At 36.1% G+C, this 15,810-nt stretch overlaps 1 protein-coding gene across 2 annotated transcripts in view; it reads right to left on the bottom strand.

Moving 5' to 3' along the window:
- Window positions 1–327: 327 nt before the first annotated feature.
- Window positions 328–15,810, bottom strand: part of ACSS3 (acyl-CoA synthetase short chain family member 3) — an 80,017-nt gene continuing 64,534 nt past the window's right edge. Inside the window, exons 11-15 of one of the 2 annotated variants that reach the window (XM_069858251.1) lie at window positions 6,581–6,662; window positions 5,527–5,649; window positions 1,545–1,644; window positions 1,290–1,465; window positions 328–991 (exon numbers count right to left, since the gene is read on the bottom strand). In XM_069858251.1, coding sequence (XP_069714352.1) covers window positions 917–991; window positions 1,290–1,465; window positions 1,545–1,644; window positions 5,527–5,649; window positions 6,581–6,662 — 556 coding nt within the window. In that variant the 3' untranslated portion in view covers window positions 328–916. The remainder of the gene's footprint in view (window positions 992–1,289; window positions 1,466–1,544; window positions 1,645–5,526; window positions 5,650–6,580; window positions 6,663–15,810) is intronic. The other variant, XM_069858240.1, reaches the window with a different exon arrangement.

The following is a 15,810-nucleotide window of genomic DNA, read 5'->3' as shown; positions in this document are numbered from 1 at the left end:
TTTAGAGAGCATATCCTCCATCCCCTGGTTTGCCAAGAACCCTGCAAATATTTTGAAACAGCCTATGAAGTCAAGAATGGGCGCCTACTATCTGTATTTGTTTAATTTATTTGTTCGATTTATGTAAGTAATCCTGAAATGTCCAATTATATCAACAAAAGTGTATTCCAGTTACCCTTATCATAAGTGATACAAACCACAACAAAATTAGCAGAAAATGCAAAGGCTAAATGCCTGCTTTTATTTAAAATACATGGGTATTTTTATTGAATATTATTGTGGAAAAAAACAAGATTTTCACTGATTAGAAAGCCAGAAGTTATGATTCCACAAAACAAAAGGCACTTCAGAAAGTTATTGAGTAAAAAATAGAGGAATTTAACATATAGCACAAAGATCTAGGAAAATTTAAAATTTAAAAATTTTAAAATTTATAAAAAAGTAAAAGGCAAAGGCTTTTAATATACAAGTGAGACAGTTTATGTCTGCAACAGTTTTCCAATTAGAATTGTTATTTATAGCTGTCCTCAGTTCATAACTGTTTAGTTCATAAGCTGTTTTAACCAAACCCAAGTTACTGGTCACACTATACAATAATGGATCGAAATACAAGGTTACATGACATCATATGTGATAATCCAGTTAATCCTTCACTTTAAGGCTATATAAATCTATGAATTCTATTTGCAATTCTTAGCAATCTCAATAACCACCATATAACGACAACATCCAGAGACTTTAGTATGCTTCACTGGCTGTGACAATATGGTAAAGAACACAGTAACATGTGTCTGAAGTAAAAAAAAAAAAAAAAAAAAAAAAAATCTAAAATTGTTACTGGTTTTTAAAATGTGGTATTCCCAAATAGAGAGTTTCTCTGTATACTTCAGTAACTGAAAAATTTGTTATCAACCCATTACCCAATTTTATTTTTCTTTAGCACTTCTTCAATGTGTTTAAACACATTAGCATCTTCAATGGTTGGTGTTATCTGAAAAGGAAGAACATACAGAAGCAGGTGATAGCAGATTGCTGTTTTTCAACAGTAAGACACAATTTCATTCAGAAAATGTTGTAAAACTGGCCTTCAAAACTGATCAAGAAAAAGCCACCTGGAAAGCTCTGCAACACAAATATCCTTTCAGTAAGACACAGTAGAAATAAAATATAATGTACTACCCGACGTCACGGACCAGTTGCAGAATGGTGTGGACAATTCAAAACATGATCTTGTGTCTTTAGATGTACTCGTGTGCCTAATTCATTGAAGCACACTTCTCCAGTCTTACCTTATATGGCTTTCCACTGACAAGTGCAGAAAGAGCTGAGCGTGGTATCTTGCCAGAGCGTGTTTTGGGTAGCTGCTTCACAAACACCCCCTTCTGGAAAGCTGCTACTGGACCAATGCTATTTCTAACTCGATCAACGATCTCTTCCAAAATCTTCTCCTCTTCTGTCTTTACACCTAGAGAAGAAGTTCGTATCCTTTAACCCTTCTGGGACTTCTGTAAGTCTTAGCAACACCAGTAGCAGTGAGCTCTCACCTTCTCTCAGCACACACAGTGCAAATGGAACATGTCCCTTCAAAGGATCCTCCCGGCCCACAACAGCACAGTCTGCCACAGCGTGATGGAAGAGAATACACTAAGGGACAGAACAAAAACCCTAAACCGAACTAATAATAACTGAACATTTCAGTGAAAAAAAAAATCAATACACATGGACATAAAAACCAGATTCATTTCTTGTATTTTGACAGCAAAAAGTATTTAGTCGATATGCCTCAGGATTCCAGTTACACATGCTGCAGGTGCACATGTGCATATACTTTCAAACACACTCACGTGCAGCCTTGATTTTCTTAGTGAGATCTTTGCTGGAACATTACTCTAAAATTACAAATAACATGGAGTAAGGACCAAAACCACAGGGCGGTAAAGTCATACTCATTCATTCTTTCATTCCATATTTTTCATTCTTTGCTGCATAAAGCATAGTTTCAATCAAAGCCAAATAAAGGCCCAATCTCAGCTTGCAGCCACCCTAGTTCAGCTCATTCTCTTGGAAACATCAGGTCTCAGCCTCCTAAGACAAAAAATGGAATTAAAACCAGAGCCCTCTCCTTCCTACTACACATTTAACAATTATACAAGTGATGGACAGTAGCATTAATATCTCAAACTCCCTTTTAGGGTCAAAAGAGAGAGAATTCTCTTTTCTTTCCAATCAGCTACCTGAGGTTCTTGCGCCCTGAAAAAATGTCACCAAGATGTCTCAGTACATACCGAGAAGTGTGGCACTAAGCTTGGGACAAAGTTGGACTTAAGATATGAATAATCTTCCAAAGTAACTAGCTCTTTTCTTGTAGTTATCAACGTTCCTTGGGGCATCTTGCTGTCAATAATGCTTTCAACACATCCTCTGTTTTCGGGACCTAATGTAACCCTACACAAAGGCCACACGGCGGTCACATGATATGACTGCATATTAATTTATTTGTGCTTACAAGGACTATACATTTGTCAATAGCATATCTTCACACACTGTGTTGTCAAAATCAAAGGCAGTAGGATGATTCAAAGGAAGACTAAAAGTAAAGTTTTAAGAATAAAGGTTATTTGGTTTTTGTTTTTTTTAAGTAGGCACTCCATATTTGCATTGGCTACTCATGGCAAGAGCATGAGGAAGAAGATGGGAAAGCTACAGACAGGAGAAAAAAGCCTGAATGAAGTAAAAGCTGATTCACTGCTGTTCCACTTAACAAAAGGGAGGTTCTTGCATGACCTGGTCGTGAAACTGATGGTGGTAGGAACAATTCAAAAGGTGTCCCATAACCCGCCCTCAATACAGATTTCACTATCCTTAAGATTTGTAGTCAAACCAGGAAGGAGAAACTGGCTCTCTGTGCCATGACCACTACAACACATACAAAGCAGATTTTAGCAAAATAAATCTGCACAACATATTTCTCACATATTTTCTTTGACAGAAGCTATACTCACTTCACAAACTATGATCCCAGAAATGTCCCATGCTACAAAAATAAAAAAAAACAGCACAAAACGAGACGAATGGACATACTTAGAAACACACTCTATTAAAGGAAAATATTTCAGAACATTTACACACACCTTGAAACTGTAGATTTTTCACAGTAATGAAATGGGATGTGTACAAGCTGTATCTAGAATTGCCAGTGCAACAGCCTGGAATTAGTTCTGACTGGGCTCATCCCAGAACTAGAAGGGTAGAAGAGTCTCTGCAAAAATGCTGAAACTAAATATGCACAAGTGCATTTAAATTCTGATGCAATTCACTTTGCCTAGAAGTCATTGTATCCAAAATGACAACTCATATAAGAATGAGTCTTACATAACTCCAACTCTCCAAGTTATTTCAATGCATCACACTCACCTATAAGCTTCAGTCACTTCTAGTCCAGAGCCTCAATAAAGCATTCCATTTCCTGCAATAAATACCCATTCTTTCCTGCTCCAACTTCTTGACCCTGACCACAGTAATTTGATTGCCACAGGAAAAAATGCCATGAATTATGGAAAAGATGAGTAGTAAGGTCTACAATCAGAGGAATTGTACTTGTACTTTCCACCAATACCATAGCCTATCAGGCATCAACAGGACCTCTTTACAATGGAGATTTAAGTGTTGCCAGCTTGTTTTGCAGTAGCTTGTTTGTGTTATTATGGTCTGTTACTTGTTGATATAAACTTTTTGTTAAGTTGGAAAATTGCCATCATTGTAGTATTTTAATTTGCTAATCTATGCAAAATCCTACCAACGTACCTTTGACTTTGGGACAGTTAATTGCAAATGAATGAAAGTGTAAATACTAATTTAAAAATTATTGAACTCTGTAAAATAGCTGTAAAGAACAGAATCAGCACTAGACATTTAAAAATTGTTTAAAAGTAAGGAAAAACTCATGAAAGTGAAATGAGTCCAGGGAATGATCACTGGGCACAAGAATGTATGTCTAGTGTGGTGGCGAATGGAAACCACACCAACAGGAAGGATATTTCTCATGCTAAATTCCTCCATTCAAGTCTGCTGTCTTAGACAGGCAAGATTTGATTTGAGTTTCTTCAGAAATAGTCAAGGCAAGCAGGGACACCATAGATGTAAAGAAAAAAGAGATGGACAGATCAACGCAAGCCGATGTTACCCTGTAATGGCTAACATTCACCAACTGGCAAGACAAACAGTAATATGTACTGCACTGCAGCAAAGAGATAGTCCCAGTAATACTGACAGATAACTCAGACAAAGAACATACTGAAGCTGAAATTCTTAGACAAAGCACCAAGGAAAAGCTTGTTAATCTTGTAATGTAGGTATAATGTAAATGTAGATCATATACTTTCTCAACAAGGTGACTCTCTCTAAATTAGATGGCAATTCAATGAAACTGATTCTATATTTACTGATCTATCTGTAGAGATAATTGCGGGCTTGTTAATGCTTTCCCATTTAACTAACAATTTGCTGTTCATACATTAACAACATTTCTGGGGTTTAGTTTTTTCAAAAGGCTTCCAGAATTTTGTAGTGGTGAAACACATTTTTGTTTCTAGGGGAAAGATCTAACTAGCAGGGAGAAAAATTGAGTCAGCCGGAGACAAAGAAACAATGCTCAGCTCAGCCTTTAAGCAGCAGAGCAGTAAGTGGTGGGGATGAGATTCCCTGCTGCACTTTAGTAGAGCAATACACAAAAATGACTTCAAAGGGAAAAAGGTTTAAGCCGACTGACAGCAACCTCTATGGCTTCACAGACCCAAGTCAGTGCAGGAACTGGTTCAGCTCCCTGGCTGACTGATACTTGGAAGGAATGCCTATGTTTTTCTGAATTTGTTCACTTCTGCATAATCACAATTTCTTCTATTGTCTTTTAAGCTTCCTAGCCTTTAGAAAAACAGACGTTAGGCTAACAGACATTGTAAAGCAAAAAAAGACTAACAGATTAGTTTGTGATTCAATAAACAGTTAAATTCAGAGTTCATAAAGTGTATTTTTTCCCTTGTACATGCTCAGCACACTTTTTCCTACATTCCCTGAATAAGCAATTGATATGTCATCACAGAAATGTGTAACTGGCAATCAATCACAGCAGTTCCAGAGATGTGAGTGAACAATGATATGACATTCAGATATTATTATGAACTGCACTATTTTCAACTTTTTGAGTTGTATGGGTATTACTTTAATGACTTTCAATTTAACAGCAGGGGTTTTTTACAGAAATTTTCACTGTTCATTTAGCACTGCTCATAAAATACAAGACAAAACAGCTCTCAAGAAACTGAAGGAAACTCTTCAAATCAAGAAAAATCACTGAATTTGAGTCCATTATGTGCTATAAACTGTATTTTAGGAATAGAAGTTTCTACTCCTAAGAAACTACAGTAGCTGGTGAAATGGGAAAGAAAATGAGAAATTTTGTGAGACTTTCAGCCTTTGCTTTTCTTTATTCATCTCTCACTCTTGTATTTTATGTCAGGCAATGCTCACCTCTTCAATTGCGCCTGCTGAAATTCTGTGTCCGGCAACATTGATCACATCATCAGCCCGAGACAGGACATATAAATAGCCATCTTCATCCATATAACCTGCATCCATAGTGTCATAACACCCCTAGACACAAAACAACCAAAACAAAACTCAGAAATCATACTAGGACATTTCATCCATTGTTTAAAATGAAATACAGTTTTGGTGCCTGGGAGATTTAATTTTCTGATACTTTCACCATTCTTATGCCACAATACACCACGCAGCTCCCTTTCAACAAAGACTACAAAAACTTTTATTAAGGCAGAAAGAAGACAATATATAAATACATCCCACTCTGCTTTCTTTCACCCCTGACAGCTTTGAGAAGGATGTCGCCTGAATCTACATAAGGAGAATAGAATTGTTACAATGCAATGACAGTTGTCAAATTGCCCCTAAAGATATTCCTGTATGCTGTATCCAAACATACATCATCATCATCATGCAAGTGCACACAAAAAATAATTTGCCTGATCAATTCACTCATTTGCTTTTCTTGAGCCAAACCTTCCATTTTGGACATTCATACATGACCTATCTATCTATTTCTATAGGGAAAAAAGGAAGCAAGTCCTTGGATACTTCATATGACAAGGAGACATAACTAATTCAGTAAGCAGCCTCCAATGTATTTACATGCACACTGGAACAAGTATATGTTTCAGACTCATACCTAAAATGACTATGTCGACATCAGTAGTATATTTGAAGCTATGCTAGTCTATAGTCGTGAGGCTTCTATCTTTTATTATGAAATTAAACAAACCAACTTTCAGGTTCAGAAGCTTGATGTTTACTACTTCTGTTTCAGATCTTAAAAAGTGTGACAAAAGCTTAAAATATATATGAAGAAAGTTTTAACTTGAAGTGTTTTTAATTCTAGAACACATGCATCAAAGATCTCTTATTAAAATAAAATACAATCATTTTGTATTTTATCCAGTTTCAATCCACTGCCATTAACTTCTGTGGGATTACCAAAAGATTATACAATTTATTTTGGTATTCTTACTGGAAATTTTTGGAAATATAACTTCTGGAATGTTTCCTGATTTTCCCACAGACCTGAGAATGCTCCAGGAGGCAAAGGTAACCTTAAATTAAAAAGAGCAGAGTGAAGTTGTTAAAAACACCGATATAATGAGTACAACTCATGCTTTCCATTCATGCTTCATATTCAGATAAATAATCATTGGTTACACAATCAGAAACCATTTCTGTTTAATAATATGCTGATAACCAATCAAAAAGGCTATATATTTGCCCTGATCACATGCATATAGCTCTGAGGTGTATCCAGGCCATATCTTTTATACAATATAAGCATCTCTGACATTCAGTAAAATCATGACTGGTCTAGTAAACACTACATAATTTACTACAGATATGTTATCAGCATTCAGCTTTCAACATTTGCAAGGATGAAGTATCTGTCAGAAGTGTATGCATATACGCTGTGATACAAAACTTCATTACTATAGTTATCTCTCTAACACATACACACTCACACGTGTAGACATTAATTATCAGATGCACAGATCTTCAACTTATGTAAAAAGATATAACTCAAACTACTTCACTTATGACAATCTGAATAAAAATACTTTTCTTTTTTATTTAAACATAATATTATTAGAATTATTGGAGGAGTCCTTTGAAAGCATACAGATAACCGTTGCTTTTAGTGACTTTAGTCACTGATAAAAGTCACTTTTTCTAAAATAATTGTACTTTTTTTTACGAAGTGAAGCTGCAGAATTTTTTTTAATTCCCGTGAAGGATATGGACATGACAAAATACGCGATATTTCACATACACATCTGCCAGAAGAGAAGATGTAGAAGTCTCAGCTAACAAAGAAGTGGTTTTATTTTTTTCCTTCAAAGCTCTGATAGGGTTAAACATAGTTTACTCAGACTGTCTATGAGATACATATTCAGACACGTCAAGACAAGTTTTATCAAGCTGAACCCTAGTAAGAGAGAGAGAGAACAGGCAAGCAAACATATTTATACAGCAAATTTTTAGCCAGGGGTATTTTATCTTCTAGTCTGATACTGCCCCCAATGACACCAAAAGACAACACCTCTAGCAGCGAAACACACCTCTGTAGCACACCAACACCAATATCATTATGAGTCTCCCATGATGATCAGGTCACGCGAACAGGTGCCAGCAGCTCAGTGACATGCACATTTCAAACACTACATTTACAAAAAGATATGTATTTATGTACGTTAATAGCCTATAAATAGTACAAGCTACATTGAAAAGGCTGTGTCATCTCATAATGATTCAAAAACCATAGTTTGTTAACAATCCCAGGTCTTTTCAGCTTAATTCAGTTCGATTAGCATAATGGAATGTGTTGCTATAAATATTACTACTTTCTCTGAATGTTCTAGCTCAGCACATCCTATAAATCACATTCTCTCAAAATATAGTTACAGCAAGGCCAGAAATGCCAAGACACTTTTCAGGTAGTAACACAGGCTTCAGGAGGGCAGATTGGCTTTCGTCCTTCTGGAGGGAATTTACTGGCCTATTTTGAGCCTTTTAAGCTTAATAAGCATCTTTGTGATATACAAACATGACCTACAGAGTATTTGCCTTGAAAAAAAAAAATTAGAAAACCAATAGGCTGATCCTGGTGTTGTGTATGTAGGAGTTTAAAAGAAAAAACTCTCTAGATTCAAGAAAAAAAAACCAACACTGCAGAATGTTAGTTACTATGGTTGTTGCCTGGATGCACAGAAATTCCTAACAGCGTTGAACATTGCAAATTTTGCAATTTAAGTTTATTTAAAAGTCTGAAACATCTTTGTGAAGCAAGAGAAAGGAGAATTCTTATTGACAAAGTCCTTTATTCCTCCACAGCTCTATTCAGTACTTTGCAGTTAATCATTAAATAGAAGAATCAATTTTATCATTGAAATCAGAAAATAATTGCCTTTCTGTAATTGTTCAGAAGTCTATACACAGAAGTATGCAACATATCACCAAAAATACAATCCCTGCTCCCACTGTTCTGTTGTTGTTTCTTTGGTTTTTATTGTGTTTTATTTTTTTTAAAGCAAAACGCAATGCTAAATACATCCACAATGCATCCACAACTCTCTTGAGTCTATGGAAAGCACAATGCTAAAATATTGGCTACTGCAGGTATCTCCATAGAGCAAATCACAGCACAATACAGACACAATCTGAAAACATGTCTTCATGACTTTCTGTAAAAGATTACTTGTAGTTAGGCCTCTCTCCCATTTACTAAGTAAAAATTGCCATCTTCCCTAAGTCCATCTTACAGGCAAACTAATTCCAACACAATGGGCACATACAGTTCTTCCATAACAGTAAAGATCTTAGCATCATGACTAACTAGAATTTCTAGGTGCTGTGTAAATGATAAAATTAATAAAGGTAGAATTTAGCTTGCTAGAACGTAATTGTGTGTGTTGGAATTTTATCAGGACATCAGGATTAAAATGCCAAGAGACAAAAATACCTCCACCCCATCACTGTCAGTTGGAATTCATGTCAGCATTCCCAAGGGAGCAGAACTGGATCATAACTATATGAAAGGATCCAGAAGAGAGTCAGAAAATTACAGTAACATGAAAGCCAACTTCCCTTCCTTTCCTTAACCCCTCCATAAAAAACAAGGAACATCTGAATATGTTGGGTTTGGGGCTGTTCTCCCCAGGAAATATAATACATACCTACCAAAGTTCTATGTGTCAAAAATGTTGCCTCTCTGTCCAAACACTGAGTTGATACTCAAGGCTTTGGAGGATTATTTTTATTAAGAGGACATATTGACCAAAAAAAATGCCAGCTATGCATAAATAATTATGATTGCCATAGACATGATACTTTTTTCCTTACACAAGTGACAGAAGCACAGAAGACCAAGATACAAGGAGGAGGTTCCTACATCATCATTTCCACAATATACAAAGACGTAGCTTTGCTTAGTTTCCCTTTGGGAGGTATTTACTTTATTTCTCTGACTAAATTCTCTCTCATCCTACCTGCTAAGCGACATACCAACCAGTGTTAACCCTTCATATCTGCCAGTTTAAAGATAAGCCCTTACGTTATTCTTGCTTGGATTTTTCACATGGTACTAACTGTGTTAGTGTCTTCTATCTCATCATTGCTTCTTCTTCCTTCTGGAGAGGACACTCATGAGCTTCCACAAACAGATATTCAAGGCAAGCTTGCCAGCTTTTCTTAAAACATGAATGAGTTACCAGCAACATTGAATCAGGCAAGCTACAGTCAATTCACCCCATTTAACTAGCAAAGAATAGGTGAAGTTTCAAACTCAAGTCAAGGTCCATGACAAAAACCTACACTGAGCTGAATCAAAGTACCTGAACTGAATCAAAGCATCTGAGAAGTTTACCTTTGGATTTCAAACCTCAAAAAAGATGTATGGGTCTGAATACAGATCCAGGCCCATTTCTCAACTCAAGACTGAATACATTTAGAACAACATCAAGAAAACTAGGTACACTGTGGAAATGAATGACAAACTATATGCATTCATTTTACAAACATCCACTCTGATTACATTTTACAAAGATAAGAAGGTACTTTCATTGTAAACTGGAGAAACTAAACCAGATTAGGTGAGCTTGGCAGCATTGCAGAAAAACTCTGAAGTGCTTTCACACCAACTGTTTCCTGCTAGACAACTTTAAACTATAATCATTACCTGTTTGTTTGGGTTTTTTTCATACAATGCTGTCTGATCTTATGCACAACAGCCCACTTCTAGTATAGCCCCAGAAATTCTGACTTAGTGTCTCACATCCTGTCAGGATGCTACTCATTAAATTGATGTACATTCTGTACTGACAAAACAAGGCAATTATAGACACAGCACTGAAAAGTTAATCTAGAGAAAAGCAGATTTCTGAAAGTACAAATAAAAGTCAGAAACTATTAGCAATGCTACCTTGCTGAGTTTCAGAAAAGACATCCTTTTATTTTATAGTAGACAATGGTAGTCACAGGCTGTTCATTACAGCCAGTCAAAGCAAGCATAAGCCATTGATAAATGACTTTGGACTTGTGAATGGAGCTAAATAATCTTTTCTGGCATTTATATTATTACTCAGCATCTATATGCTGTGGATAAATATCACTTAAATTTTTGATTGCAAGTTTGAAAGCCATCTGGAACCTAGAAGCTTTTTCAGATATGAGGAATAGCAGCACTGGAAAAAGGGTGGAGAAGGGGCAAGAGACGAAAGAGCATCTCAAACATTCAGCAGCCTACATGAAATATTTATTTAATGAGCTGAAAGAGATCACAAAAATAGTTGGTTTCAGTGTGGGTTTTGCAGAATAAAAACCCCATAAGTTTAGTGGGGAGGATAGAAATCTATATTAAAAAAAAACCAAAACACCTTGGTGAAAGTGCTTGGAAAAGGTTAAAAGCAAAGAAAATTCAAATGTCACTCACAGGTACTCAGCTAGAAATCTACCAGAAAACCCATCTTTGGCCAAAATGCTCCAACATTGAAAGCCCAACTCACTGTTTCACTCGTAAAGGGAAAATACAAAGCTGATAAAAAAAACATGTGTGAGGCTGGCAAGGGAGAGAAATCTTATGCACAGATTTATCATGATCATCTAACCTGACCTCCCACGTAACACAGCTTAAAGGACATCATCTACTAAATCCTGCCACAAGCCCATAACTTTTGGTTCAATGACAGTTTATCTTTAAGATATATATCCAGATTTGACCAAGAGATATCAAGGAAAAATGCCATATTCCAAACAATATGTTCCAATGGAATAATACTGTCTCTAAGTAACGTGTTTTACTTATGTGAATTTATGTAGCGACCTCTTCATGCTAGATTAAAGAGCAGTCTCTCAGTGACAACTTTGTCCTCTGTGAACTTCCTGACCTCAATGAAGTCATCACTTAACTGATCTTGGATAAACTACATACCCAAGTTAAACTAAGTTTCTTTAAGCCAAGCTTTCTAGAACTCAAATCGCTCTCATTTACATCTTCAATATTTTCAGAATATTATTATATTTTATCATTGGATCAAATTTAATGATAAAAAGTAAGTTCTTTTAACAGCACAGAACAGCAATAATGCCATACACTTACAAAAAGAGAAACACTGACAACACTCATTACTGAGACTCTATGTAAAGATTAGCTCTTCGGTCGCTATTTGGGCATCTCATGTAGCTCTGTCTTCTAAACTAAGCCCATATAACCCTTTCTTGCCTTCAGATGGAGTCTCCCCTTGCTTTCACTATCTAAAAACACTGACATCACCTCCTGGCCTCCTTTTCATCCTGGGAAGGAACAGAGTGCAAACAAGAGCTGTGACCTTCCTCATGTGCATATCCCAAGTTAGAATGCCCAAATACTGACCCATCAAGTCTCACAAGATTTTCCCTTATTTTCTTTAATGGTATAACAAGGTGCTACAGTGTGCTCCAAGAAATTACATCTTTTTCTTTCCTTTTTCTTCCCTTTAAGCTCTTTTGGTCAGCATTTCTACTGTGCATCTTAATGACTACATTCCTGGCTTCAGATTGCTTCAGACTTCAATATAGATACCGGGGGACTTTTTAATGCATTATAAGAAATATTAAATGCTTTTTATTGAACATCTATTTGCTCTCCAAGTACTGAACAGAGGACTGCAAACACTGAAACTGGGGTTGCTAGCTTCTGAACAACTTTTCTTCTACTAAAGGATATTAACTGCATGGTATTTCCTTCAAAAGTCCTGTCACGTTTCTATTCAGCTAACTTAAAAATTAAAATTATGAAAAGCTGTAAATTTATTATGAACCTTTCTTTTAGAAAACTCATGAATAAATATTCTTTTTCAATATTTTCTACTCTTACAGCACTGTACATAAAGTTTTGCATTATTTTACTCTATGTAATGGAGTGGGTCATCATTTGAATAATTTTAACTATCTATATAATATATATTCTATTCCTCCACTAAGCCCAAACTCTTGAAAAAAACCCCACAATATTAACGGTCTGCAGGCCCTCTCATACAGTCACTACTCTTAAATGAACTTTAACTAATGCAACCAAAACATTTCAGAAACAATGTATAATGTAACTACATTGTCTCAACTTTTTCTGAATGAGGAAGAGAAATATCTATGTGAGTTTGTATACTGGAGATTAGTAAAACAAATTTTTAAATAGTTCTTCCACAAACCTCCATTTTATGGCACAAAATTAACTATAAAAACACTAGGAAGTGTAACTAGGATCTAGTGTGTAATTTACTGGCAGGCATTACTCTCTAGATAGAATGAGCATACAGCAAATGTAGTCCTCTTGCTATTGTGGATAAACATAAAGAATAATGCTATATAATGAGACAGTACTGACAACGGCTTCATAAAATAAACATAATAAGTTTATGATCTTTACAATGTACAAGAGCAAAACACTTTCCCACTGCATTGGAATTTAAATGGGATTTCTCTTGGCTAATGTTCCTTATGCGAACAGGCAACTTAGAAAAATTCTTATGGCAAATAATAATTACATATACACAAACACATTTTCAAGTGTGTCTTAATTACATGTAGATCAGAACAATGCAAGCATAAGTGTGTCACTAGATCAGACTGGTCTTGCTAATGGAAATAAGAGGTCACTGCTAATATCGCTTTCACTTCAGAATAAATCCCCTGAATCTTTCATGTCCAAAGTTTTTATCTCAAAAAAAAGTAAGTCTGGATACAATTCATTCAAGCTCATCCTCATGCATTGCAGCTTTCTTCCTTTTCCCTTGCCTTTTCATCATAAATGTTGTGACACTGCTTTCAATTACTTTATCCTCAAAGACTTGTGAAGTCAAAAACATTATCACATTTTTCATGTACATTAGCCTATATGAGAGTTCTTGGCAGTGAAAAATCTTTCCAAAGGGCATAAAAGGAGAAAAGAAAAAAAAAAAGAAGCATTTGACTCCTGTAGGATAAAATTTAAGATTTAAACTCTATTATAAGAATAGGTATTTTAAATGCTATACTTAGAAGCACTACAAGCCTCAAGCAGCCCCCAACTGTCTTCACCAGGAGTTAGACTGGGATAAAAATAACAAAGATTAGCAACCTACCAGTTTTGCACAGCTGGTATTAGCATTGTGTGGCCATTTTCCTCTCCAAGAAACACTAAAGCACTAGAGTATTTCTCAATTCACGTATACTGCAGATAAAACAAACACCTGTGCTTTCTTCTAAAACAGTACACCATATTTTGCTGCTGAGTGTACGACAGAGCAATAGGCAAAACTGCCCTGAGCCCTCCATTTTCTTCTAGATGCACAGGGACATATCCCTGGTGTGACTAACAAGCACTGTTGTGCTTCTTAACATGTATAATTCCCACTATTTTTAAGGGGTCTGTACCTGAAAAGTCTGCTGGAGAGATAAAGAGAGGAAAGTGTTCTTTGCAGAAGGGCTTTATGAAAAGTAGGCCTAATAAAAAAATGAAAAATATTTACAGCTAAATAACTACTTACCTGAGTGAAGCATAAGACAGAAAATATCATGTCTTAACCAAACGCCCACAGATTTTTTATGTCCAAAAAGCCAACTAAACACTGCAACAAATTGTCACTTACCAGAACGAAGCCTCAAATGAAACACTAAGATGCTGCAAACCATAATATCCTAAAACCAACTTCTGTTAACGCTCCACAAATAGCAATGTTGGACATCTTAAAAAAAAATCCACAACTGGCCTCCTTCAGCTCATCAATACCATTGTCTCGGGGTTTTTTTTGTTTTTGTTTTTTTTTTTTGTTAAGTTGCAGGAATTTTACGAGATCCTATTATCTCCAAAGATTAAGTCAGAAAAAAGGCTGGAAGAAAAAGAGGGGTGATGGCTAAACTACCTCAGAACTAGGTTTATATCACCTAAGTTAAACTGTACAAAGCAATTTCTTCGCCTCCTACTCTTCCCTCTGTCTCAGAATGGACATCATTATACATACGGACATGATAAATGAATAGCGTCCTTTTGTTGTTACGCTTTGAGTGATCCAATGCACAAAAAAAACCCAAAACTAAACAAAACAAAAATCCTACCTTTATCCCTATAAATTTATTTGTCTGTAAAAGAAGTCAAGACAAAATAAAACAACAACATTAAAAAATCAATACATAAACACATTTTTTATATCTTAAGCTAAATGCCTAAATGTGAGGCCACATTAGGGAAGATAAATTCAGTCTTTAAGAGTCCAACAATGACCCTAAACAGGATCTTCTGATATGGCAATATCCACTCCTGATAGGCATTTAAGTGCATACACATCTACTGACACTGCCTGCTGGTAGATATAATTCGGCTTGTTTGGTAGAGCTGCTAAGGATGGAGCTCATTTCATTTCACTTTTGTTAGATAAGACAAGCACCTACCCTGAGCCAACTGTGTCACACCTGCATCTGGGCAGAGACATGAGCACATCTGGTAGGCAATTTACACCATCCTTACTGAAAGCCTAAAACAGCTAGGATCAATTTTCTTAGAAAATAACTTTCTCTCTCTTCATTGATCACACACTTACATTTTATTGTAGCATCAAGCACTAAAGAATTGACATCTTCAAAAGACAGCCAACCACTCTGACCTGCATTTCTGATACTGCAAACCAGTCTATTAATGGCTGGAACAATTTCAGTTACTCTTACTCCACAATGAAATGAATGCAAAATCTTACATGTGTTACAGGAAAACTACATCTAAATATGAGTCTGCTGCTTCAGGGGAGATTGCATGTGCGTGTAAATATGTGTCTATACGTCCAACAGCTTAGCCTAAGATGTTGAAAATCAGGCAGGGTATACACTTCACCATGACACAGTACAATAATTTAACATGATACTATCTTGGACTCCACAGTAGTCTAGTTATATTAGATCAGCAGTACAACAGAGAAAAAGCCTCCAAACCTTGGCAATTCCACCTCTCAAACAAGCCCTATGCACTCAGCCAGCAGTTTTAGCACTGCGTGTCTGCAGCACACTCCAGTGCCCATAGCTCACGTGTCTCATCCTCAGCTCAAGCAGCCATTGCCTCAATGCTCAGCTAATTTCTCTCTCTAACAGCTCCTCAGAATTGGTACACCTGTCTCAAGGCTTTGGCTTTTGACAGAATTTATGTGCAGTGACAGTTAATGCTAATCCTTACATTGCCTTCCATTCATCTCAGCAAGC

Source organism: Phaenicophaeus curvirostris, chromosome 1 (genome assembly GCF_032191515.1).
Source record: "Phaenicophaeus curvirostris isolate KB17595 chromosome 1, BPBGC_Pcur_1.0, whole genome shotgun sequence".
In the NCBI taxonomy this organism is placed as follows: domain Eukaryota; kingdom Metazoa; phylum Chordata; class Aves; order Cuculiformes; family Cuculidae; genus Phaenicophaeus; species Phaenicophaeus curvirostris.
Note: the sequence above shows the minus strand (reverse complement) of the source record. Positions and strands in the feature narration are given on the sequence as shown.